General features: G+C 46.6%; 2 protein-coding genes across 2 annotated transcripts in view; one reads left to right on the top strand and one right to left on the bottom strand.

The window, feature by feature from the left end:
* Positions 1 to 629: 629 nt before the first annotated feature.
* On the bottom strand, positions 630 to 11786 carry CGRRF1 (cell growth regulator with ring finger domain 1). The gene is made up of 6 exons (XM_081194012.1): positions 11567 to 11786; positions 9467 to 9606; positions 7913 to 8090; positions 6027 to 6174; positions 4829 to 4936; positions 630 to 2352 (listed from the first exon to the last, which is right to left on the bottom strand). The coding sequence occupies exons 1-6, from the start codon at positions 11668 to 11670 to the stop codon at positions 2059 to 2061; spliced, it is 972 nt and encodes a 323-aa protein (XP_081050138.1). The 5' UTR covers positions 11671 to 11786; the 3' UTR covers positions 630 to 2058.
* Positions 11787 to 14982: 3196 nt separating this feature from the next.
* The window catches only part of GMFB (glia maturation factor beta), a 31089-nt gene continuing 22411 nt past the window's right edge, over positions 14983 to 23660 (top strand). Inside the window, exons 1-2 of the mRNA XM_081194772.1 lie at positions 14983 to 15182; positions 20779 to 20875. Coding sequence (XP_081050898.1) covers positions 15180 to 15182; positions 20779 to 20875 — 100 coding nt within the window. The 5' untranslated portion in view covers positions 14983 to 15179. The remainder of the gene's footprint in view (positions 15183 to 20778; positions 20876 to 23660) is intronic.

Raw genomic sequence — 23660 nt, 5'->3', positions numbered from 1 at the left:
CACTTCAGTGCTACCACAGCTGTTTGACTTCACTCCCAGAGATACACTCCACCGTCTCTCGAGGCAGACGGATGCCCACAACAGCTTGGCTTAAAGTAGAAATAGAAGTCTTGGATAAAGTGTAGAGCTAGCAGCCCTGGACTGAAGGTTACAAAAAGCCCCCGGAAGCACATAGTTTTAAGTTCTAAGGGATCTGGCAGTATGGTTAAAGGATGTTTTCTAGGGTACTGATTTTATTACTTGAAAACAGAGGTGAAGAACTGCAAGCATGGGGACTAAATGCGCCCCTATTTAGCCTTTGGGACTAAGGTCCCAGGGCAGCTTACAGCATTTTGAAATGCAACATTAAAAATGGTAGGCAGCCAAGCTGCAAAAATGACTCTTGCAAGGAAGATGGAAACTGCCCACTTCTTCATGGTTAGACTGCAACCCACTATATACAAAGGCTGGAGTCACATCCATGGGGTTCTGCACATACTGGCATTGTGCCACTGCCCCCACCCCCAGTATGTGGTACCAAGAATATGGCCAACGAAGGAATGCAGCCCTTTTGGGAAAGAAGTCTTCCACACCTGCTTTAAAGACCTATGCAGGGACTGTGACTTGGGAAACAATAATCATATTGGACAGGAACTCCATAAGATCTTTAATCTTTAAAGCGGATCTGATCTGCAGTTGTCCAGGCAACCTAATGTCCATGCTCGAAAACAAACAAAAACGGGATCTCATCTTCAACCAATGTCACCTTTGTGTCATTACTGCCCTTTGGAGACTTTCATCATTGGTGGGACAACTCACGTTTGGCACTACGCATGCATTAACAAATCTCTGCACATGAAGTCTTGCGTGCTCCCAAGCATTTTGCAATTCCTGCCAGTGACTCCCGAGTCTTGACTGCCCAGCTTACACCAGACGCAAGGAGATACGGTACACAAAATATATGTGGACCTACTGAAGAGTTGCAAGAAAAACTCTTTCTATATTTTATTTCTTTGCTTTGCCCCCTCCCCATTTGCTGCAACTGAAAAGAGCAGCATTACTATCAAGTAGAAAACCAGGCTGACAGCAATTTAAAACACACACACAAGAACATAAATACAAATTAAGTGTTCTCAGGGGATATTTCCTCTTTCTCCACATCAGTCTGTCGAGAGAAACTTCTCGGTGAAAAGTGTCGTGAAAATACCCAATAAATTTATGTGCACATACAAAGAGATATCCTTTCTACAGAGTTCAAAGAACTGTTTCTGCCTGTAAATAGGCATTACACTGTTTGCACTGTTGCGGGAGGCAGAGGCAGCAGCGCAACCCAAGCCTTAGCATCGCCGTTGCTTCCAAATCAAATCCACTGCTAAGGGAAGGTGCCTGAGGAGATTTCACCCCTCCCATATCCAAGAATCTGCTGATGTTCTCTGCTGATTCTCTAGAGAGGAGGGGGCGGTTTCTGCTCTCTACTTATTCCGCTCCAGCCTCACATCAAAGAGAGAGAGAGAGAGACTGAGTGCTAGAGAGAGATCGTGTGTATAGATAAGGTTGCTGCTAACAGCAGCTGCAGACACTCAGTGCAGTTCAGCATTTTCATTTAGACCTCATTTAGCTCTGTACATAGTTGTGTATTATAGTTGTAGACAGAATAAAGAAGATATTCTACAGAGCTGCTTTCCGAGTCGTTTATGCTCTGCTATACTCTGCTGTGCGACGACTGTCTTCTTGTTGGAGTGAATCCGGTGCTCACAACTCTAAGCTGTGAGTCCACAGCACTTTGACCAGTTCCTGTGCAGAAGGTGGTCTCTGGAAGTGCTACCCAGCTCGCCTAGCCCAGTCGGGACTGAAGTGTGTGAGTCCAGTTGGTGGCACTGGCTCAAGGGCAATGCTGACAGTGCCAACCTTGCTTTAGAGCTGGCCAGACAACCAGCCACCAAAGTTCAAGTGGAAGGGAAGGTCTTCGGTACTATTCCAGAAGGTCCAAACTCATCTTGTCAACTCTTTACATGAATTTCTCCTCTCTCTCTGCCTGGATAAAAGTACACACCGCTCTGTCCTTCCGCCCCCAGTTCTTCACTCTTCTCGGCCGCACAGGGGAAAGGACTCCCCAACAAACTGCCGGCACATTGGGCACTGCTTGAAATATTTCACGCATTCGTCGCACAGGCAGGTGTGCCGGCAAGGGAGGAGCACCCAGTTGACAGCCCTGTTCTGGCAGACGATGCAGTCCTTGCTGTTTTCATCTGGCAGGTCCGCCTCGTCCTCAGCCAGCCCGGCTTTCTCAAGGAGGACGCGGTCCTCTGCCCTGTCACCCGAGGCAGGGCTGCTTAGAGATGAGGCGTTGCTGCTGGCAGACATGAACAGTTGCTAGGGGTTGGGAACGGGAAGAGGCAGGGAGAAAACAGACAAATGTTTAGGCACAATACAGTGGTACCTTGGGTTACAGACGCTTCAGGTTACAGACTCCACTAACACAGAAATAGTACCTTGGGTTAAGAACTTTGTTTCAGGATGAGAACAGAAATCGCGGGGCGGCAGCGGGAGGCCCCATTAGCTAAAGTGGTACCTAAGGTTAAGAACAGTTTCAGGTTAAGAACAGTTTCAGGTTAAGAACGAATTAAGTTCTTCACCCAAGGTACCACTGTACAGGGGTCAGCAAACTTTTTCAGGAGGGGGCCGGTCCACAGTCCCTCAGACCTTGTGGGAGACCAGACAATTTTTTTTTTGGGGGGGGGAGGGAATGAACGAATTCCTATGCCCCACAAATAACCCAGAGACGCATTTTAAATAAAAGCACACGTTCTACTCATGTAAAAACACCAGGCAGGCCCCACAAATAACCCAGAGGTGCATTTTAAATAAAAGGACACATTCTACTCAGGTAAAAACACGCTGATCCCCGGACCGTCCGGGGGCCGGATTGAGAAGGCAATTGGGCCGGATCCAGCGCCCAGGCCTTAGTTTGCCTACCCATGGCACAATATGTTAAGAATATTGAAAGCATGCACACACACACAGAGTGTGTTTCAGTGCCCAGGTGTCAGGGAGTGGTCTGAAGACAAGGACTGGGGAATGTATTCTATGGCAGACCAACTTCTCTCTGATGGAGAGCTGGAAGGGGAATAGTCGCCGCCCCCCGCCCCCCCCGGTCCACAGCGTGATCAGAAGCAGAGAGACAGAAGCTGAACGGCTTAGGGAGGAGTTACCCAGCTAGGAGATAACGACAACAGAACCGGAAGGGAGGGGGCAGCTAGTTGAGACGTCCCTTGAGTGTGAGGGACCCCCCCGCCATGGACTTGGAGGTCTGAGCGTATCAGAGAGCAAAGGAGTCAGAGGGAGGAAGGAACTTCCCGTTGGTGCCTAAAATGCTGCGGAAGTCGGATTAGAGTAGCCAACTGCCCTCCTTGCGGAGAGCTGTGTGCTTGCAGCATGACGCTGTAATAAAAGGACTATAAATCTATCAACTGCTCGTTAATTCTTATCTGTGAAGTAACATATTTTCAAAATATGCCATTGGGAGACTCTGCTTTGAAACTAATGAAACTTAAGCTTCAGGTCCCCTAACCTAGAGAGGTCCCAGAAGAGGATTTAGTTCACACTGCTTACAAAATTGTGCTTTAAAAAACTGCATCATGCATGTATATAACATTTCCCAAATTTTCCCGGGTTTCTAGCAAGAGAAATGTAACTTGGCCTCCATGCACTGTAGGATTAGGTAATAGAAACAGCCTGCACCACTTCAGATTGCATGTAGGCAATACTATTTTTTAAGCGTTCCCCTATGCGGAAAGGATCGTGCAAGAGGAAAGCTACAAACAGGAAGCAAGGGAGACCAAGGCTAAAATCTTCCTAAGGAGATTATAATTTTATTTTATTAATAATAAAACAGCCTCCCATCAGATGTCAAGGAGACAGAGAACTACACAACTTTCAGAAGACAACTAAAGGCAGTCCTGTACCGGGAAGTTTTTAACGTTCGACGTTTTATTGTGGTTTTCTGTTTTACTGAAAGCCTCCCAGAGTGGCTGAGGAAACCCAGCCAGATGGGCGGGGTATAAATAATAAAATTATTATGAATATTCTATTTTTTTTACTTGCAGGTAGTGTTTTACAAAGGGGGAGAATTCAAAAATGTGACGAGTCACCTACAGTCCATTATCTCATCTCGTTCTGCTGCATACCTGGGTTGCAACCAACTGCATTTGCAAAAATGTGTTTTGATCACTCTACAATTGCGGAATTGGCATTTCTGGGTTGCAGAAGTAAACTCGTGGAAAATGCACAGATCGGTGACCCAGGGCCACCCTGCTCTACACCCAAGCCCAACCATCTCCAGGTTAGAAGAACGGCGTTAGCAGTCCTAGGAAATGATCTGCCTAAGTCTCTGGAGAGTTGCTGCTACTCATAGAATCATAAGAGTTGGAAGAGACCACAAGGGCCATCGAGTCCAACCCCCTGCCAAGCAGGAAACACCATCAGAGCACTCCTGACATATGGTTGTCAAGCCTCTGCTTAAAGACCTCCAAAGCAGGAGACTCCACCACACGCCTTGGCAGCAAATTCCACTGTCAAACAGCTCTTACTGTCAGGAAGTTCTTCCTAATGTTTAGGTGGAATCTTCTTTCTTGTAGTTTGGATCCATTGCTCCGTGTCCGCTTCTCTGGAGCAGCAGAAAACAACCTTTCTCCCTCCTCTATGTGACATCCTTTTATATATTTGAACATGGCTATCATACTCAACAGTGCTAATATTGGACAGGATGGGGAACTGGCCTGATACAAACTGAGGCAGTATTTCCAGCCCCTTTTGAGATGTAAAACACACCACAAATCCCAAAGCTTACCTTTAGATCATGAAATTGACCCTGGGCCATGAGGATATACTGATACAGGATTCGACAGGAAAGCCTGTAACTGTCATCAGTAACGTGAATTATAGATAGCATAGAAACCTATGAAAAGAAAAGAAAACATTTGAATTCTATGCTGCTTATTATTCAAACAACATCCAACCCGACTGTGAAGACCTTAAAAACAAGGCATTGTAGACGATGAAATAATCAAACAGTCCTTAATCGTCATTTCCAAGGAGCTACTAATACCCATATCTTGTTTAGAATTGCCTTGATCACTTTGGGTTCAGATTCCAATATTCGTCCTGCCACACAGCCATCGATTTTTACTAATATATTACACAGCGCATACATACCCACCCCGAGAGCATTGAAATTTATACGCGGTCTTTCACATTACATCATTTTAAGCGGAGGGGCAAAATTCCTTCCTCAATTTTAATGGCTTGCCTTAACTATTGATTTTATTTGCTGCTACACGTCTTTGTTTAGGTTGCCTGTTTTTACGGGCTAGTGATAAATCTCAAAAGATTTATTAACCACTAGTAAGATTTTAACATGAAGTGCCAGAAATGGTTACAATGATATACAATAGTTACAGAAACGAATAAAATCATTACAATTATAAAAAACGTTCCAAATAGAATACAACTGTATCTAAAGGTTTGTTTTGTTTTTAAAGCACCTCAGAGTGGATGATTTTAAAAGTGAACTAGACAACCTTCATTTTATTTCTTCATATAGAAATCATTGCAGTCATCAGGTTTCCTACTCTGAGTCTAGTGAAATCCCCGATGGTAGTAATTCTGCCTTATACGAAGGCCAATTAAGTAAGCCAGTTCAATTTCATTAATCGCCTACCCAAATTTCAGGTCCACCCAGGTAAAACGTATGCATGTGAAGTGATGGGTAATGAACTTTGTGACTATTTCCAGCAGACTAAAACAGACCTAGCTTCTCAATCTGTGGGATGTGGCAAGCTCTCTAATAACTAATTTTTTCCCTTATCTAATCCAAGGATCCAGGAGGAGATGTCATTTTAAAGAAGGAATAATGTTAGCACACATCAACAGCTATGACAAAAAGCGAAAGCAAGTCCCCTGCCAACTCTGTTCGACGGCAATTTTTCACAGACAATTCAAAGCAAACTCCTGTCCCAGTTCCTTTTCTCAAGAAAGAGGTTACCTACAATGTCATATATTTCTCTGTTGCCTTCATCCTCCAGCGTCAGCAGTGCAACTAGCGGGTACCGAGATCTGGGCACGGGGCCAAAGTCAATGATTTGTGTCTCTTCGGGTACCTGGCAGTGCTTTCCCGCTTTGTCAGATGTCTTGATGCTTTGTTTGTGTCAAGGAACAGAACCGCAAATAAAGACAAATGCAATGTTTGTGCCACAGATGTTCTTGGGCAGGCTGAGGCTCAAGATGCACTCATGTATCTAGCATCAAACTTGGCTTTACCCGGCACAGACAAACTCTGTTGCGTTCCATCTGTTACAAGCACGGAATTTAGCATTTGTTACAAAGTTCGGCCTCTGTCAGGGCAATCCTACACATGTGTATTTCAAAGTCTCACTGACTTCAGAGAAACTTGCTGCATGGAGAGTAGGGATCAGATTATACCTGATTAATCTCAAGGGTTTGGGTCCCCCCGCCACACTTTTTAAGATTTCCAGTAGCCACAGGGAGGTGGCCTCTGTGCTCTGCATGACTGCCACTCCCTGTGGTTAACGTGGAGAGAATAAATTATGCAAAAACCAAGAATGAATTATGGAAGATTAGCAAATGCTTGCAAATCTGCTTTATTTACAAAATTGGGCCCAATCACAATTTGCCTTTTCTTAGTGCAAGATCTAAGTTACTATGGACTAGAATTTATATTTGTTATGGCAAAGGTAAAGGTAAAGAGTCCCGGGACTGTTAAGTCCAGTCAAAGGCGACTATGGAGTTGCGGCGCTCATCTCGTTTTCAGGCCGAGGGAGCCGACGTTTGTCCACAGCTAGCTTTCCGGGTCATGTGGCCAGCAGGACTAAACTGCTTCTGGCGCAATGGAACACTGTGGCGAGTGCCAGAGCGCACAGAAACACCTTTTACCTTCCCGCTGCAGCGGTACCTATTTATCTACTTGCACTGGTGTGCTTTCGAACTGCTAGGTTGGCAGGAGCTGGGACAGAGCAATGAGAGCTCACTCCGTCGTGGGGATTCGAACCGCCAACCTTCTGATCAGCAAACCCAAGAGGCTCATTGGTTTAGACCACATTTGTTATGGCAGACAACCATCAGCACCCAAGGGCTGACAAAAGACTGAGGAGTTATCGATTTCCTGCTCCTTTGATTGTGCAACTGCTACAAAGGAAACTGTCTTGCATCAAACCAAACCATTGGTCCATCTAGTCCTGTACTGTTGACAATGATTGGCAGCTGGATGCGCCATGGATTGAACGTGAGACTTTTTGCATGCAAAGCAGACCCTCTAACACTGAGCTATGTTATCTCCCCCAAAGCAGACCAAGAGAATACAATAGTTAAACATGTCCATTGGCTTTCCATGATAGTGAAGGACTGCATGTAGTAGCAGGGCATATGGCCAAAGGGCTGCTTTGCGTTCTGCTGATCAGCTGTTTAGTGGCAGCCAAGCAGCGAGTTAAGAGGAAAGAGAGCTACGGCAGACAGCTTCCAAAGAAGTAAGTACCTAGAGCCAAAAGGTATTCTGCGTTCAAGTTAATTCTCCAATTTACACATTCATTTCTATGTGCAGCGAAAAGGAAGACTTCCAAACTGCAGCCCACTCTTGTCCTGTGAAAGGGGAAATGAACCTCAAAACCTTTCAAGAATGAGGTTTATATTCTAAATAATGAGGCTGTTGATTTTAAATAGACTAAGTACAAGGAAGACTGATGGGCAGTAAGGGCACTAGACACCCATTCTCTGGAGTCTCCTCTCCTGGCTTTCTCAACTTTTTGCTAGATCCATTGGGGCTAGAAACCTGCTTTAGATGATTTGCTTAGAAGCAGAGCTGTTCCAAGATTCTACAACTCTACAAAGCCAAAGATACGAGACTCTGATCAAAGGATACCAATACTGCTGGCGGTAGAGGTACTCGTCATACACTGCATCCTCAAAGGCCTGTGGCGTTTTTATTCGAAAGCAGTAAGCATGTTTCTGCAGAGCTTCGTGGATCTTCTGCACGCTGCAGCCCCAGTAGCACGTAAGGAGGCAGTCTTCCAGGCAATCAGGCACCAGCGTTATGCCATCTTATGAAGAGAGGGGAAAGAAAAGAACATGGAGTCACAAACAGGAGTTTTGAAAACTGAAAGGTCCAAAGGTTGGGGGGGGGGGAACCCATTATGTCAATTCCAAGTAACTATGTAGCAGGAAAAGCATAGTTTTTGATGAAAATCACCAAGTCCCTAAATCTTTCATGCTTGACAGCAATTCTTCAGGCAATGAAAGGGCTTTTCCAGACAACGGATGAATTTGCCACCAGGTTTTTGAAATGCCAATGGATTAAAAAAAATTTTTATTTTTTTTACTGGATTTCCCCCGTAAACAGTAAATCCAGATTAGATGGGGGAAATAAACAGTCTGCCATTTGGATGCCAGCGACTTGGTGAGACCATCACAGAAAACTTGCATGTGTGAGGAGCACCCAAAATCTTATTTCATAGAAACTAACTTCATAAAGGGGGACGCGGGTGGCGCTGTGATCTAAACCACAGAGCCTAGGGCTTGCCGATCAGGTCGGCGGTTTGAATCCCTGTGATAGGGTGAGCTCCCATTGCTCTGTCCCAGCTCCTGACAACCTAGCAGTTCGAAAGCACGCCCAAAAGTGCAAGTAGATAAATAGATACCGCTCCAGCGGGAAGGTAAATGGCGTTTTTGTGCACTGCTCTGGTTCGCCAGAAGCTTGGTTATGCTGGCCACATGACTTGGAAAGCTGTCTGCGGACAAACGCCGGCTCCCTCGGCCTATAGAGCAAGATGAGCGCGTAACCCCAGATTCGTTCGCGACTGGACCTAACGGTCAGAGGTACCTTTACCTTTTTAGCTTCATAAAACATGCAACTTCTTTGAGTGAGACTAAGTTTGAAGCACATTTAGATTGTTTGTCTCCTGGAGAAGAACGATCAAGCCCAAAATGCGTTGCTATTGTCACTTGGTGGCAGCTATCTAACAATTCACTAGGGGAGCTCTTCTGCACAGCTGTGACACTCAGACCCTGAGAACAGGATGCTGGAATAAATGGGCCTTTGCTCTGATCCCTGTTAATGTGTTTGCATCCTGTCATCCCTCTGGCACAGAGCACAGGTATCCATGAGATTAGTGGCGTTTTCATGCTGCCACGTTCATACTGACAGTGTAAAACCTACATTAGCAAGAATGCCAGTTCACAGTAGATGGTGTATCTCCTCTGCATGACCATATGCTAGAAGAAATAAATATAGTCAGGCAGATCAAGGAAGCAATAATCTCTTTGCAGGGGCCAGCTTAAACTGGGTCAGCTCATTTCTGTTAAAAGGGTCTAACAGGGATAGTTGCTACGGGTAAATCGATAGCCAGCGCTTGGCAGAGCAGGGAAGGGGGAGGGGGGAGAAAATCTGAACAGCAACCCAAACACACAATCTACTGACTTGCAACTGAAGCCGTTTCCAGGTTTTTTATTTCCAAGCTGAATGGGTTTTTCACTTGCCGCATCTGTTTCTGGGACACTTTCACAGTCGATTCAGCTTCGTCTGAATTTCTCAGAATCACGGGAACGTCCCACCCAAACCTAAGCAGCACGAAATAAAATCAACAGAAACGCTTAATATTAACAACAGTCAAATCTGGTGAAGGTACAGCCAAAAAGCAACAACTGTCTTAAAACAAAATGACTCACGTCTTCAACCCTGTTGTACAGTGGTGCCTCGCAAGACGAAAAGAATCCGTTCTGTGATTCTCTTCATCTAGTGGTTTTTTCGTCTTGCGAAGCAAGCCCATTGGCGGATTAGCGCTATTAGTGGCTTTTGGCGGCTTATCGGAACAGCTGATAAGCGGCTTAGCGGCTTAGAAAAAGGGGGGGGGGAGAAAAAAACCCCAGCAGGAACTTGCAAGACATTGTCGTCTTGCGAAGCAAGCCCATAGGAAATTCGTTTTGCGAAGCACCTCCAAAACGGAAAACTCTTTCGTCTAGCGAGTTTTCCGTCTTGCGAGGCATTCGTCTTGTGGGGCACCACTGTATTTGCTCCTCGATGAAACGGACCCGCTGCATGTGGATTTTACCACAGGGCTGGGCTACCACTCGTATTTGCTCCCTCATGTTAAAAATGCAATCCACTCACCCGCCGTAATGAAAAATAAAATTGTGCACCTCCATGTTTTGCAGCTATGTGGGTCTCAAAATTATCCTACTCAAAAGACTGTTGTTAAGTTTGACTGGAATAGCATATTGTGGGCTAGGGTCAAGGTCCCTGGACACTTCAGGTGGGGTTCATGTTAAATGTTACAGTATGCCCCTCTGTCCGCACTAAATGTGTGGATTTCATAGATTTATATATATTTGTGACAGTGTGTAGATATATTGCATCATTTTCAAATTGCTTTTAAATTATTGTTTCCCATCTCATGTTTTCAGTTGTTCTTACTTTTGCTTCTAAGCTGCCTGGCATGGGGAAAGTCCCTGTCATGGGGAAAGGCAGGGTATAAATATGTATTTTTGTGTTTTTATATTGTAAACCACCCCATGATCCTGAGCTAAAGGGAGGTATCGGAACAATAAATAACAACAACAACCACAATCTATGCTACCACAATCTAGCATCCTTTTCCCACTTTCCCAGATGTAGCAGCCCCTTATCCCCTTAGAGCTTTATTACGTTTCTAATGACTATCTTTCTACATGTTTTATGGCTTTCCTCGTTTTATCAGTGTTTGTTTTCAATTTGTGAAAGCAGCCTTGAGTCTCTGTCTGGGAGGAGAGAAGTAATAATAATAATAATAATAATAATAATAATAATAATAATAATATACCTGAAGGAGCATCTCCACCTGAGGTCCAGCGCCGAGGGCCTTCTGGCGGTTCCCTCACTGCGAGAAGCCAAGTTACAGGGAACCAGGCAGAGGGCCTTCTCGGTGGTGGCACCCACCCTGTGGAATACCCTCCCATCAGATGTCAAAGAGATAAACAACTACCTGACATTTAGAAGAGATCTGAAGGCAGTGCTGTATAGCGAAGTTTTTAATAACTGATGGTTTAATGTATTTTTAATCTTTTGTTGGAAGCCACCCAGTCTGGGGAAGTCTAGGGAAACCCAGCCAGGGTGGGCTAAATATAATAAATAAATTTATTATTAATATAATATATTATATTATTATTATTATAGCAGCATCCCCCCCACTTTCCCAGATGCAGCACCCCCTCACCCGCTTAGAGCTTTATTACGTCTCTAACGACTATCTTGCTATACGTTTTATGGCTTTTCCCCTTTTAATCTGTGTTTATTTTCAATTTTTGAAAGCCGCCTTGAGTCTCTGTCTGGGAGGAGAGAAATTAATAATAATAATAATAATAATACTGTCGTAATAATAATATGCCTCCCTCCCTCCACAGCTCCCCATCTCCCACTTACCTCCCTCCATTCACTGGAATAAATATCTCCCCCCCCCAGCCAAGCCCCCTCCCCTCCCTGGACCCCCTCCTCCTTCCTCCCCCTCCCCCCGTGACCTCTGACCCCCCCCCGCTCCCCACTGACCAGCCCATGACCAGGCCGCTGGTGACCAGGAAGCAGATGAAGACGACGGAGATGTAGAAGAGGGGCGAGTACTCGTACAGCGCCACCAGAAACGCGGCAGCCATCGGGGAGTGAGAGGCGCCGCCGCCGCCGCCTCAGTCCCTCTTTGTTGTCGGTCCACAGCGCCTGCGCGAACGAACCACGCGCATGCCCGCCAGGGGCCAACGAAGCCTCCGCAGATGCCCTTTCTTCCCTTCCTCTTTGCCCTTGGTTCTCCGCTCCTCCGTCAAACGCTACGCGGAACGTGGGGGGCGGAGCCTCGGCGTGGGGGAGGGGGCGTGTAGTTTGCCCTTCACAAACTACAGCTCCCAGAATTCCAAGGGGGAAGCCGGGGCATCATATAGAGCTTGAAATGCATAGCGCAGATCTGGACACATCGAAGAAGCGTTTCACTTTAAGGCGCTGTAAATTTGAACAGGGAAAAGAGGTAGAGAAAAACCCGGGACTCCACGTCGCCATCTGGTGGCAATTATTATTATTATTATTATTATTATTATTATTATTATTATTATTATTATTATTATTATTATTATTTATAGCCTGCCCATCTGGCTGAGTTTCCCCAGCCTCTCTGGGCGGCTTTCAACAGAATATTAAAACACAATAGTCTATTAAACATTAAAAGCTTCCCCAAACAGGGCTGCCTTCAGATGTCTTCTAAAAGTCTGGTAGTTGTTGGCACAATGTTATATCGCATATACAAGGTATATACGTAAATCGCTTTTTCTTTAGCAGTCTAGCTGAGTCCTGTGTATGAGAGAAAGAGAGAAAGAAAGAAAGGGAAGAGAAGCATGTTGTTGTTTAGTCGTTTAGTCGTGTCCGACTCTTCATGACCCCCTGGACCAGAGCACGCCAGGCACTCCTGTCTTCCACTGCCTCCCGCAGTTTGGTCAAACTCATGTTTGTAGCTTCGAGAACACTGTCCAGCCATCTCATCCTCTGTCGTCCCCTTCTCCTTGTGCCCTCCATCTTTCCCAACATCAGGGTCTTTTCCAGGGAGTCTTCTCTTCTCAGGAGGTGGCCAAAGTCTTGGAGCCTCAGCTTCAGGATTTGTCCTTCCAGTGAGTGCTCAGGGCTGATTTCCTTGAGAGCATAGAATCGTAAAATTGTAGAGTTGGAAGGGACCCTGAGCATCTTCCAATTAGACCAATTAAACTTTTTATTGCACTAGCCATAGGCCATGACATCATTCAGAAGGAGAACTGAGCATCATCCAGTTCAACCCTCTGCCATGCAGGAATATGCAGCTGTCCCGTGTGGGGATCGCACCTGCAACCTTGGCATTACCAGCACCAGCCTCTAACCTAATCAGTATTATCAACTGACATTTTATGGGGGGGGGGGTGTATGCATATGTGTGTGTGTCAGGGGAGCAGGAGTGATGTAAATATAATGGTAATTATTGTTATTAGCTTCTTCTTCTTTTCTGGCGATCACTTGTAGCCAAGTAAGATTGTCTTCCATAAACACGGTTTTAAATGTGAGTCTGTAAGTGACTGTGGAGGCCAATTCTGGATCCACACGTCTTTCCACAGTGGGGACAGATGTTTCCAGGTGGGAGTTGATCATGGTGTGGATTTGCCAAGCGTGTCTTCCTCTTAGCACGTTTCTCCCTTGCATCCTGAGTTCGAGCTTCTTCAAAGCCCATGACACCTTTGGTAAAGGCTGTTCTCCAACTGGAGCACTCACAGGCAAGTGTTTCCCAATTGTCGGTGTTTATACTACAATTTTTAAAAAGATTTGCCTAGAGAGAGTCTTTGGACCTCTTTTGTTGACCACCAGCATTATGCTTTCCATGTTCGGAATAGAGTAGTTGCTTTGGAAGACGATAATCAGGCATCCAAAAAACATGACCAGTCCAACGAAGTTGATGTTGGAGAATCATTGCTTCAACACTGGTGATCTTTGCTTCTTCCAGTACACTGGCATTAGTTCACCTGTCTTCCCAAAGTGATGCATAAAATTAACACGTGTGCTTGTGGGAGATGAGCGCCACACCCCATCGTCTCCTTTGACGGAACTTCACCTTCCAGAGGTTCTTTGACCTTTCACCTGGTGGAGGTGCATTATAGGTTTGTTTTATTGTTGTTTTTATTATGTGTTTCAGGTTTCCATCTTGCATTTTTATGCTGCAAACTGCCCTGAGATTTATGGGTGAAGGGCGGTATGTATGTACAGTATGTATGAAAGTATGTATAAATAAAATAAATAAGTGCAAAATATGGTCTGAAGCTCAACATCAAAAAAACGAAGATCGTGGCCACTGGGTCCATCACCTCCTGGCAAACAGAAGGCGAAGAAATGGAGGCAGTGAGAGATTTTACTTTCTTCAGCTCCATGATCACTGCAGATGGTGACAGCAGCCACGAAATTAAAAGACACCTGCTTCTTGGGAGAAAAGCGATGACCAACCTAGACAGCATCTTAAAAAGGAGAGACATCACCTTCCCAATAAAGGTCCGTATAGTTAAAGCTATGGTTTCCCCAGTAGTGATGTATGGAAGTGAGAGCTGGACCATAAAGAAGGCTGATCGCCGAAGAATTGATGCTTTTGAATTCTGGTGCTGGAGGAGACTCTTGAGAGTCCCATGGACTGCAAGAAGATCAAACCTATCCATTCTGAAGGAAATCAGCCCTGAGTGCTCACTGGAAGGACAGATCCTGAAGCTGAGACTCCAAGACTTTGGCCACCTCATGAGAAGAGAAGACTCCCTGGAAAAGACCCTGATGCTGGGAAAGATGGAGGGCACAAGGAGAAGGGGACGACAGAGGACGAGATGGTGGGACAGTGTTCTCGAAGCTACCAGCATGAGTTTGACTAAACTGCGGGAGGCAGTGGAAGACAGGAGTGCCTGGCGTGCTCTGATCCAGGGGGTGACGAAGAGTCAGACGCGACTAAACAACAAATGTATGTACAGTATGTATGAATGTATCTATAAATAAAATAAAATAAAATTTGTTTGTTCGATTGCAGCAAACCTGCTGTCAATAAACACGCGGCTGTCGCTTTTCAATTTCTCATGCCTTTTATTATTTGTCAGCCACCTGCGCGTTTTAAATTTATCAACCTCTCTCTCTCTCTCTCTCTCTCTCTCTCTCTCTCTCTCTCTCTCTCTCTTAGCCCCCCTCTAGTTGCCATGGCAACGCCGCTTCCTGGCGGGCAAGGCGGGAGGGGGCAGGAAGTAGAATCCCCGCCCGCCCCCGCCCCCGCCCCCGGGCTATCGAGAGAGACCGGGGACGCCGCGGGGGCGCCTTCACAGTCTCGGGCCTCTCTAGGCGTGGGCGGCTGGACGGATGCCTGCCTTGGAGGAGGATAATCACATGAGAGGATGGGAGGGGGGTGGAAAGAAAAAGAAAACGCTAACAAGGACTGGCCCTTTCCGCTCGCCGTAGCTCAGGCGACGCCTCCGAACCCTTCCCAGCTGCGCCTCTGATTGGCTCGGCGGCCGGGACGGACATGCGCGCTGAGCGGTTCTGAGGCCGGATTGAAAGGGATCCGGGGAGGGCACCCCGGGGCTCTTAAAGGGGCCGCGCTGCTGAAGGGACTTGAGGGAAAGGCTGTTGCGGGAGCAAGATGGTGAGTGCGGGGGGATCGCTGGGGCGGCGAGGGGAGGCCCCGGCTGGCTCCTTCGCCGCTTCCACATTCCCGGGAAGGTTTGTGCCCTTAGAGTTCCCAGGTGGGGTGTCTAAAAACCCCTCCCATGTCCCTGCTGGGGGTCTCCGTCGTCGGTGGGGGGGGGGGAGGGAGAGGACGATATGGCATTTTGAGCAATAAATATGACTTTTGACACACAAAAATAGATGTGGCGATGTCCTCCCGCTGCAGGGATGGTTTGGTATTTGTTTAAACCGCCTATGTAACTGTGAGTATCTTTGGGGGGGGGGGTTGTTGTTGTTACAGGTTTGTTTTGTTTTTGTTCTCATTATCTTCATTTTGTGTTTTTTTATGCCTCGAACTGCCCTGAGTTCTTTGGAGGAAGGGCGGTGTGCAAATTTAATAAATAAAACAAACGCACCAAGTTAAAACTACATTTCCCCAGACTTCTGGGAAGGCTAGAGAAGACTCCTGTCCCTCAAAGAAAAAACAAAACAAAAACTGTGATGCTTCGTTGCAAGGAAAGGGCCAGATTTTAATGTTTTAATGTTGTATTTTAATCTTGTTTTTAAGTTGTATTCATTCAGCTTGTTTTTATTATTACTTGTTAGCCGCCCTGAGCCTGGCCTTGGCTGGGGAGGGCGGGGTATAAATAATTTTTTTATTATTATTATTTTACCCACTTTGCATTTAGTGGGACCTGTGCTTGGAAAAGGCACTGGCCAGGCTGCCTCCTTGCCCCGCACCCTCTTTTTTGTCTTATTTTTACTGCCCCACCCTGACCCACTCGCCCTCTGGAAATGGCAGGATCAGGGGTCCATTCCAAAGAGTGATTTGGTTTTGTTTCTCTTTGCCACACTTAAGTGCCATGCGCAAGTGTGTTTTCCTGTACTCCCTAATCCAGGACGAGTATACTTTATATCTCACACCAGGAATGTGGATTAAATTTCCCCTCGTCACTCACTGCAAGCATGACTGGAGAGGGTGTGGAGATGAGTGGCTGAAAAATGCTCCACTGGGGATAAATCCACATTCTGCGATGTGGAAAGTGCAGTCCTGTGTGTGCCTACTTGGAAGAAAGCCCTACTGAACTCACTCCCACATAGGTCTGTCCAGGATCGCAGCCTGGGTCTTTGTCCTTGTGATGGGAGGGGTTGATGCTAGGACTCTTTCCCCTTAATACAGTGGTACCTCGGGTTACAGATGCTTCAGGTTACAGACTCCGCTAACCCAGAAATAGTACCTCGGGTTAAGAACTTTGCTTCAGGATGGGAACAGAAATCGTGCTCCGGTGGCGTGGCAGCAGCAGTAGTGGGAGGCCCCATTAGCTAAAGTGGTTCTTCAGGTTAAGAACAGTTTCAGGTTAAGAACGGATCTCCGGAACAAATTAAGTACTTAACCCGAGGTTACACTGTAAATGTTTATTCCTAAAGTGGAGCATGTAATCTGCATTGTCCCAGAATACTTCAACCCTGTTCCCACTAATGGACACACAGTTGTTCATGGAGGCGCAGTGCAATTCTGTGTCCAGGGTAGCTGTCTACCAGCTCCATTTGGTACGCAGGATGAGACCCTCCCTGCCCGCAGACTGTCTCGCCAGAGTGGTGCATGCTCTGGTTATCTCCCGCTTGGACTACTGCAATGCACTCTATGTGGGGCTACCTTTGAAGGTGACACGGAAACTACAACTAATCCAAAATGCGGCAGCTAGACTGGTGACTGGGAGCGGCCGCCGAGACCACATAACACTGGTCCCAAAAGACCTACATTGGCTCCCAGTTACAGGGAACCAAGCAGAGGGCCTTCTCGGTAGTGGCGCCCGCCCTGTGGAACGCCCTCCCACCAGATGTCAAAGAAATAAACAACTATCGGACTTTTAGAAGACATCTGAAGGCAGCCCTGTTTAGGGAAGCTTTTAATATTTGATGAATGATTGTATTTTAATATTCTGCTGGAAACCACCCAGAGTGGCTGGGGAAGCCCAGCCAGATGGGTGGAGTATAAATAGTATATTATTATTATTATTATTATTATTATTATTATTATTATTATTATTATTATTTTATTATTATTATTAATTATTATTGATACTTGGAAGCTAGTTCTCTTGCGGTCAATGGGACTCCTTCATTTTAAGTACGATCTGGATCAACACCAATTGTGATTCTTGCCTGTGTGTCATTATGCACTTTAGCCACCCTGGAAAAAATAATATAAAAAGCTGTGAGAGGATGGAATTTTTACTTGGTATCTCTTCCAAGGCACACCCTTGCCTAGTCATTCTAATCTGCTTCCGTTAATGGTAAATATGGAACCGGGCTGGCTGTTGTGTTTGGCTAATCTGGTGTAAAAGGTTGTGTATGCATACATCTTAAGTTCCCTTTTGGCTCCTTCTGTCCATCTAATTGTTCTCTTGGAGAAAGCTAAAGTAGAACAGTTGCACTTTTCCAAAATGGGATGCTTTTGCTTTGGGAAATCATTGAGGTAAGGGTGCCCACCCCACCCACGACTGCCTTCTCTCTCCTCTTCCCCAAAACCCAGTCATGGAGCCCAGAAAGGGCTGAATCCGCTATCTGCCTCTAGTCTCTTGGGGAAGTTCACACCAGTATAAACATCCTCTTGTTCCTTTTCTGCCCACCCACCACTGCTGCTTATGTTTAACTCTCTGTTCACCCTCCAACCATCATCACGTCTTTGTTACTGTTCTTATTATGAATTTTTTGTTTTTATTTTGTACAGTGGTACCTTTGGTTAAGTACTTAATTTGTTCCAGAGGTCCATACTTAACCTGAAACTGTTCTTAACCTGAAGCACCACTTTAGCTAATGGGGCCTCCTGCTGCCGCCGCGCCACCGGAGCACGATTTCTGTTCTCATCCTGAAGCAAAGTTCTTAACCTGAAGCACTATTTCTGGCTTAGTGGAGTGTGTAACCTGAAGCGTATGTAACCTGAGGTACCACTGTATTTTTATGGCGTGAACTGCTCTGAGATCTATGGACGAAGAAGGGCAGTATGCACATTTATAATAATAATAATAATAATAATAATAATAATAATAATAATAATGATGATGATGATGACCATTCTTTGGAATCAATCAGTGTCAGCTGGTGGGAGGGGGCTGGTGCTTGTGCAGGGAGGGGGCAGTTCGGTTAGATGGCCTTGAGTCTTGGTCTTGGCACTTTGGAAGCAAAGGAATCTGCTTTCTCCTGTGTCAGGCCAGTGTGTCAGCACTGCCTGCACTGACTGGCAGCTGCTCTCCAGGGTTTCAGGCAGGGGTCTCTCCCAGCTACACCTGCATGTTCTGGGGAGTGAACCTGGAGCTTTCTGTGTGCAAAGCAGATTCTCTGCCAGCTGAGCCATGGCCACATCCCCTTTGTAAGTTTTTCGCTCGCCCTGCCCAACCTCTCTTAAATTCTTAACTCCTTGCGATGCTCAGAAGGCTAGTTCTCAAGGAAATTGGCTTGTGTGCTGAAAGCCTCATTCAACAGGCTTCGGTTAGACTTTAGAGGCCTTGAGCTGTTTGTGAGAGCTCTTAGCCTTAAGTCTGGCTGTGAGTAAAAAAAGAAGAAGAGAAAAGTAGGGCATGTCTGTCTTGCAAAACCTAATCCAGTTTTACTGTCAAGATTTCTGCCTCCTCCCCACCCCAGGAATTAGGTGCTTTGTGGGTTTGCACAGGAGCTGAAGCTCCTCTACTAGATTCCTCACTCCTCTGAATAAAAACTGAATAAAAGAAACAATGAGATGGTCCCTGCCCCAAGCAGCTTACAATTGAAACAGCAGCAGCAGAAGTGGAGTCCATCTGCTCCCCACCCCAAAAAACCCTCTGGCATTTAAACAGGTTTAAATCCTTGCACAGAAGTCATTCCAAATCCCCACACGGCAGGGAGATGCAAGCTAGAGACTCGCAAATGCCTTTCCTTCTCTTTTCCTTGGCAACAGGGCTGCAGTAAGCTGTTCTGGTGCTTATGGGTGCCTTGCTGGCTCAGGGCCTCCTATGATGAGCAAATGATTTCTGGGTGGTGCAAGTACCTGGAAGCAGCCTATTCAGGGAACTGGGCTGTGCCTCCGCCTGACACAATCGCTGAGCTGCATTTATTTGTGAGTGTAGCTGCCAGGAGTACATTTTCACAAAGCTACTTGTCGGAGCAGAGAAGCTCAGGCTGGAATAACGAAGGACGTCTTTTGCGGCAACGATTTGCCTTTTCTCTCCCGTTTCTGCTCTTTGCGGTCCTTCCACTTGCATCAGCTTGGCCTTTCCATGCTGGAAATGACTATCTGAGATGCATTTCACTGCAGAGAGCAAAGGAATTTGCAGGATAGGTTTTGTTTTGTCTTATCTGTATAGTGTAAGATGAACATTGAGGCAGTGATGTATATCCAGAAACTCTCTGGTGTGGTCTAAGTCCTGGCGGGGGGATAACTTCATCTTGTCCCTTTATTTGCTTATTTTTATATCCCAACTTTCTTCCATGGAGGCATACACGATTCTCCCCTTCTCATTTTATCCTTGTAGAAACCTTGTGAGTTGTGGTTCAGCAACACCTGGAGAGCCAAATGTTCCCTATACCTGGCTTATCTCATCCACCATCAGTGGCCAGCCAGATCACCTCTATTTCTGGACTTTCCCAGTGGCATGAGCAGAAAAGTCCTTTTCCTCAAGTTCTCCGCTTGCAGCAGGAATAGGGAGGCGTGCCTGGACTCCCGACTCCCCCCAGCCAGCATGACCAATGGTTAAGGGAAAAGGGAGCTGCAGCCAGCCTGGCAATACGTAGAGGGGGCACAGGTTCCCTATCCCTGGTCTGCAGTAACCTTCCTCATACTGGGGCTACAACTCCCATCAGCCCCCGGTCCCACGTTGGGGAAGGCTGGCGTTGGCAATACAGTGGTACCTCTGGTTGCAAACGGGATCCGTTCCGGAGGCCGTTTCGCAACCTGAAAAGAAAGCAACCGGCGCCTGCGGATCGCCGCTTCTTCGCACGTGCGTGACGTCATTTTGTGTGTCTGCGAGTCCTGCGAAACCCGGAAGTAACCCAGTTCCGTTACTTCCTGGTCGCTGTGGGACGCAACCTGAAAACGCGCAACCTGAAGCAAATGTAACATGAGGTATGACTGTACTGAGCAGATAGACCAATGGTTGGACTTTGTGCAAGGCTGCTTCCTCTGTTCTCACTGCAGGATCACAGAGCACAAAGCATTTCAGAATACAGTGGTGCCTCGGGTTAAGAACTTAATTCGTTCTGGAGGTCCGTTCTTAACCTGAAGCTGTTCTTAACCTGAGGTACCAGTTTAGCTAATGGGGCCTCCCGCTGCTGCCGCACGGTTTCTGTTCTCATCCTGAAGCAAAGTTCTTAACCCGAGGTACTATTTCTGGGTTAGCGGAGTCTGTAACCTGAAGCGTCTGTAACCCGAGGTACCACTGTAGTTACTTGTTTCCTCTTACTAGTTTCTGGGGCTTTGCGCCAGACCTTCCAACAGCTGGGGATCAGAGAGCTGTGGCCGACTTAAATGTCTTAATAAGAATGTCTTATTCATCTCCCTCCTCGTCTCTCCTTCCCTGCCCCCCCCCCCCCCGCAGAGTGAATCCCTCGTGGTTTGTGACGTGGCCGAAGACCTTGTGGAGAAGCTGAGAAAATTCCGTTTCCGCAAAGAGACGAACAATGCTGCGATTATCAGTAAGACGTCTGCCCACCAGGGTTTCAAGGCCTTGCGCTGGGTTGGGGTGGAGAAGGATCTGCTGAGTGAGAGCAGAGGGCATTGCGGACTCTGCATTTGGCCAGAGGCCTCCTTGCACTTTGCTTTCTGAGAGCACAGTTGAAAGAACTTTTGCATTTGGATGTCAGCAAAAAAAAAAACGAACAAAAAACCCCCTGTCCTAGGCAATTTGGAGAGCTGGTTGAGTGGCAACTTTTGTGTCTGCCACAGGTTACCAGTTGGTTGAAACCACTGGATGGGAGAGAACTCTTGCTTGAATCCTGCTTGCTAGTTTCCCGCAGGACACTGTGAGAACAGGGTGATGGACTAGAGCAGTGTTTTTCAACCTTTTTTGGGCAAAGGCACACTTGTTTCATGAAAAAAATCACGAGGCACACCACCATTAGAAAATGTTAAAAAAATTAACTCTGTGCCTATATTGACTATATATAAAGTAATTCTCTTGAATAGGAATCAAATAAACACAAAGAAAGTATTTTATAGTTACTTTATTATGAAATAGTAAGTAAACAGAAATATGAAAAATTATAAAATACTTTATTCAGCGCGCAACCTGGGCCTGTTTGGCTGAACACAAAGCTGATATTCTGGCTGGAATCAAAGAAAGACACACACGTAGCTCTTCGTCAACAGCTCTCAGTCTCTCTCTGTATTTAGTTTTTATAGCAATCATGCTTGAAAAGCTCATCTCACACAGATATGTAGTGGAAAATGGGAGCAATGTCAAAATAGCTTTGTTTGCCAGAAGGGGGAACTCCTTGGCAGTATCCAACCAAAAACTGTCCAAAGTTAGATCAGCAAATCTTAGCTTGAAACCACGATTTTGTCTCAGTTCAGTTAGTTCCTCCTGCTTCTGTAAAGTCATGTCCTTTCCACCAACTGATGCTGAGCTATAAGGATCCCTAACCCAGTCAAGGCATTCAGTGGAGACTGAAGAGAAATAAAATGACAACTTCTCCGGTCGTCCTGGTGACTCGAGTCGTGACGTCTTCTTCTCTACTGTGATAGGTCCAGGCTGGAGTCTGGACCAATCACAGCCCGGACATCAGAAAAGTGGAGGGTGTCCCCCTGAGGAGCGCCAATTGGCGCCCCTGCTGGCCGAGGGTGGGGTCAAAAACCCCACCCCACCCCATACCCAGGACACAGTCCGGCGCCCGCCTAGTGGGTGAAAATTTGAATTTTTTATATAAAAAAAAAATCTTTCGAATTTTTCAATTTTTCCCACGGCACACCAGGCAACATCTCGCGGCACACTAGTGTGCCGCAGAACAGTGGTTGAAAAACACTGGACTAGAGGAGGCCCTTGGCCTGATCCAGCAGAGCTCTCCTTGTAGATTTGTGAGTCCGCTGAGTGGCCAGAGGCAAGATGCAGGCACTCAGTCCCAACTTTGTATAGCGGGAGAAATGTTGTTGGAAGGTAGTGATCAGTGTTAGAAACTCATATATATAAGCTAGGCGGTAAATGGCTCCTTAAACCAAGGTTACGATAGCCAAAGCGGAATGCCTAGTTGCCATTGTGGGGCCAGGCAGCTCAAAATTGGTCCCTGAAATTCATTCTGGTTTTGCAGATAAAATACAAAATTCTACAGGACGTGGTATTAGTGTGTGAAAACAGCCAAGATCCAGTGATCCCCAGGCAGGTGCTTTGAGATGGTGAGAGATCAAGCACTATATTGGCGCCCGGTCATCTTCACTTGGTCACAAGTGGCCGATAGCCAGGTGCAAAATGCGCCCGCCGCCTGCCTAATTTTGAATGCTGGCGGTGAGAAGTATTGAGGTGGGAAAGGGGGGGGGGAGAGATGAGCCAGTAGTGGGTGGGGCTAGAGGCAGAAGTGGGTGGAGCAATGGCCATTGCGATTGCCTTTGTTCAGTCGGCCAGATTCCAGCCGTTCAAAGATAAGGGGGCTCTCTCACATTTTGTCTGCACACAAACACACATTGTGTATACAGTGGTACCTCTGGATGCGAACGGGATGCGTTCCGGAACCCCGTTTGCATCCTGAGCAGAACGCAACCCGCATCTGTGTGCGGGTGTGATTCACTGCTTCTGCACATGCACATGACGTTATTTTGAGCATCTGCGCATGTGCGAGCGGCAAAACCCGGAAGTAACCCGTTCTGTTACTTCCGGGTCGCCGCAGCACACAACCTGAAAATGCTCAACCTGAAGCATATTTAACCCGAGGTATGACTGTATATAAGCCTCATTCCATGCAAGCAAAAGGTATTCTTGGTTGGAGGACACAAGCCAGCCAAATAGGTTTGGGGACAGGGGGAGGGGCTTGAGGAGAGGGAGTGTGGCTTAGAGGGAGGCCTGAGGGTTGCCTCTGGCCCTGGGGTTCCCCACTTCTGCTGTAGCAAAGCAGTAGGGTATTAAATGGCCAGCAGAGTCTTGGAGGCAGCTGCTCCAAGTTGTCCCAAATTATGTCAACACCGTAATTAAGCTTTGGGTCTGTCTGTCCAGAGCTGACCTTGTCGGCTTCAGTGGCTCCTCCGTGGAGCCTCTTTTATCATCCTGAGGATCCCTTTAAAAAGAAGAAATCGAAAGAGATTACTGCCCTCATGGTTACAAAGATAAGTGGATTTATCGCGGCTTAGGTTCTTTTCCAAATGTTTCTTCTTTCTCCTGATTCTCCTTCCCTGCCCTGGTTGAGCAGACGTCTCTTCACTACAAGAAACTGCCGTCGTGGCATTTGCTATGGGTGGTTTGGTGACGTTGGGCAGTATTTATGTGTGCGTGCATGT

Source organism: Podarcis bocagei, assembly GCF_964188305.1.
Source record: "Podarcis bocagei genome assembly, chromosome: 1".
Lineage (NCBI taxonomy): Eukaryota > Metazoa > Chordata > Lepidosauria > Squamata > Lacertidae > Podarcis > Podarcis bocagei.
This window is presented reverse-complemented; position numbering and strand designations above follow the sequence as displayed.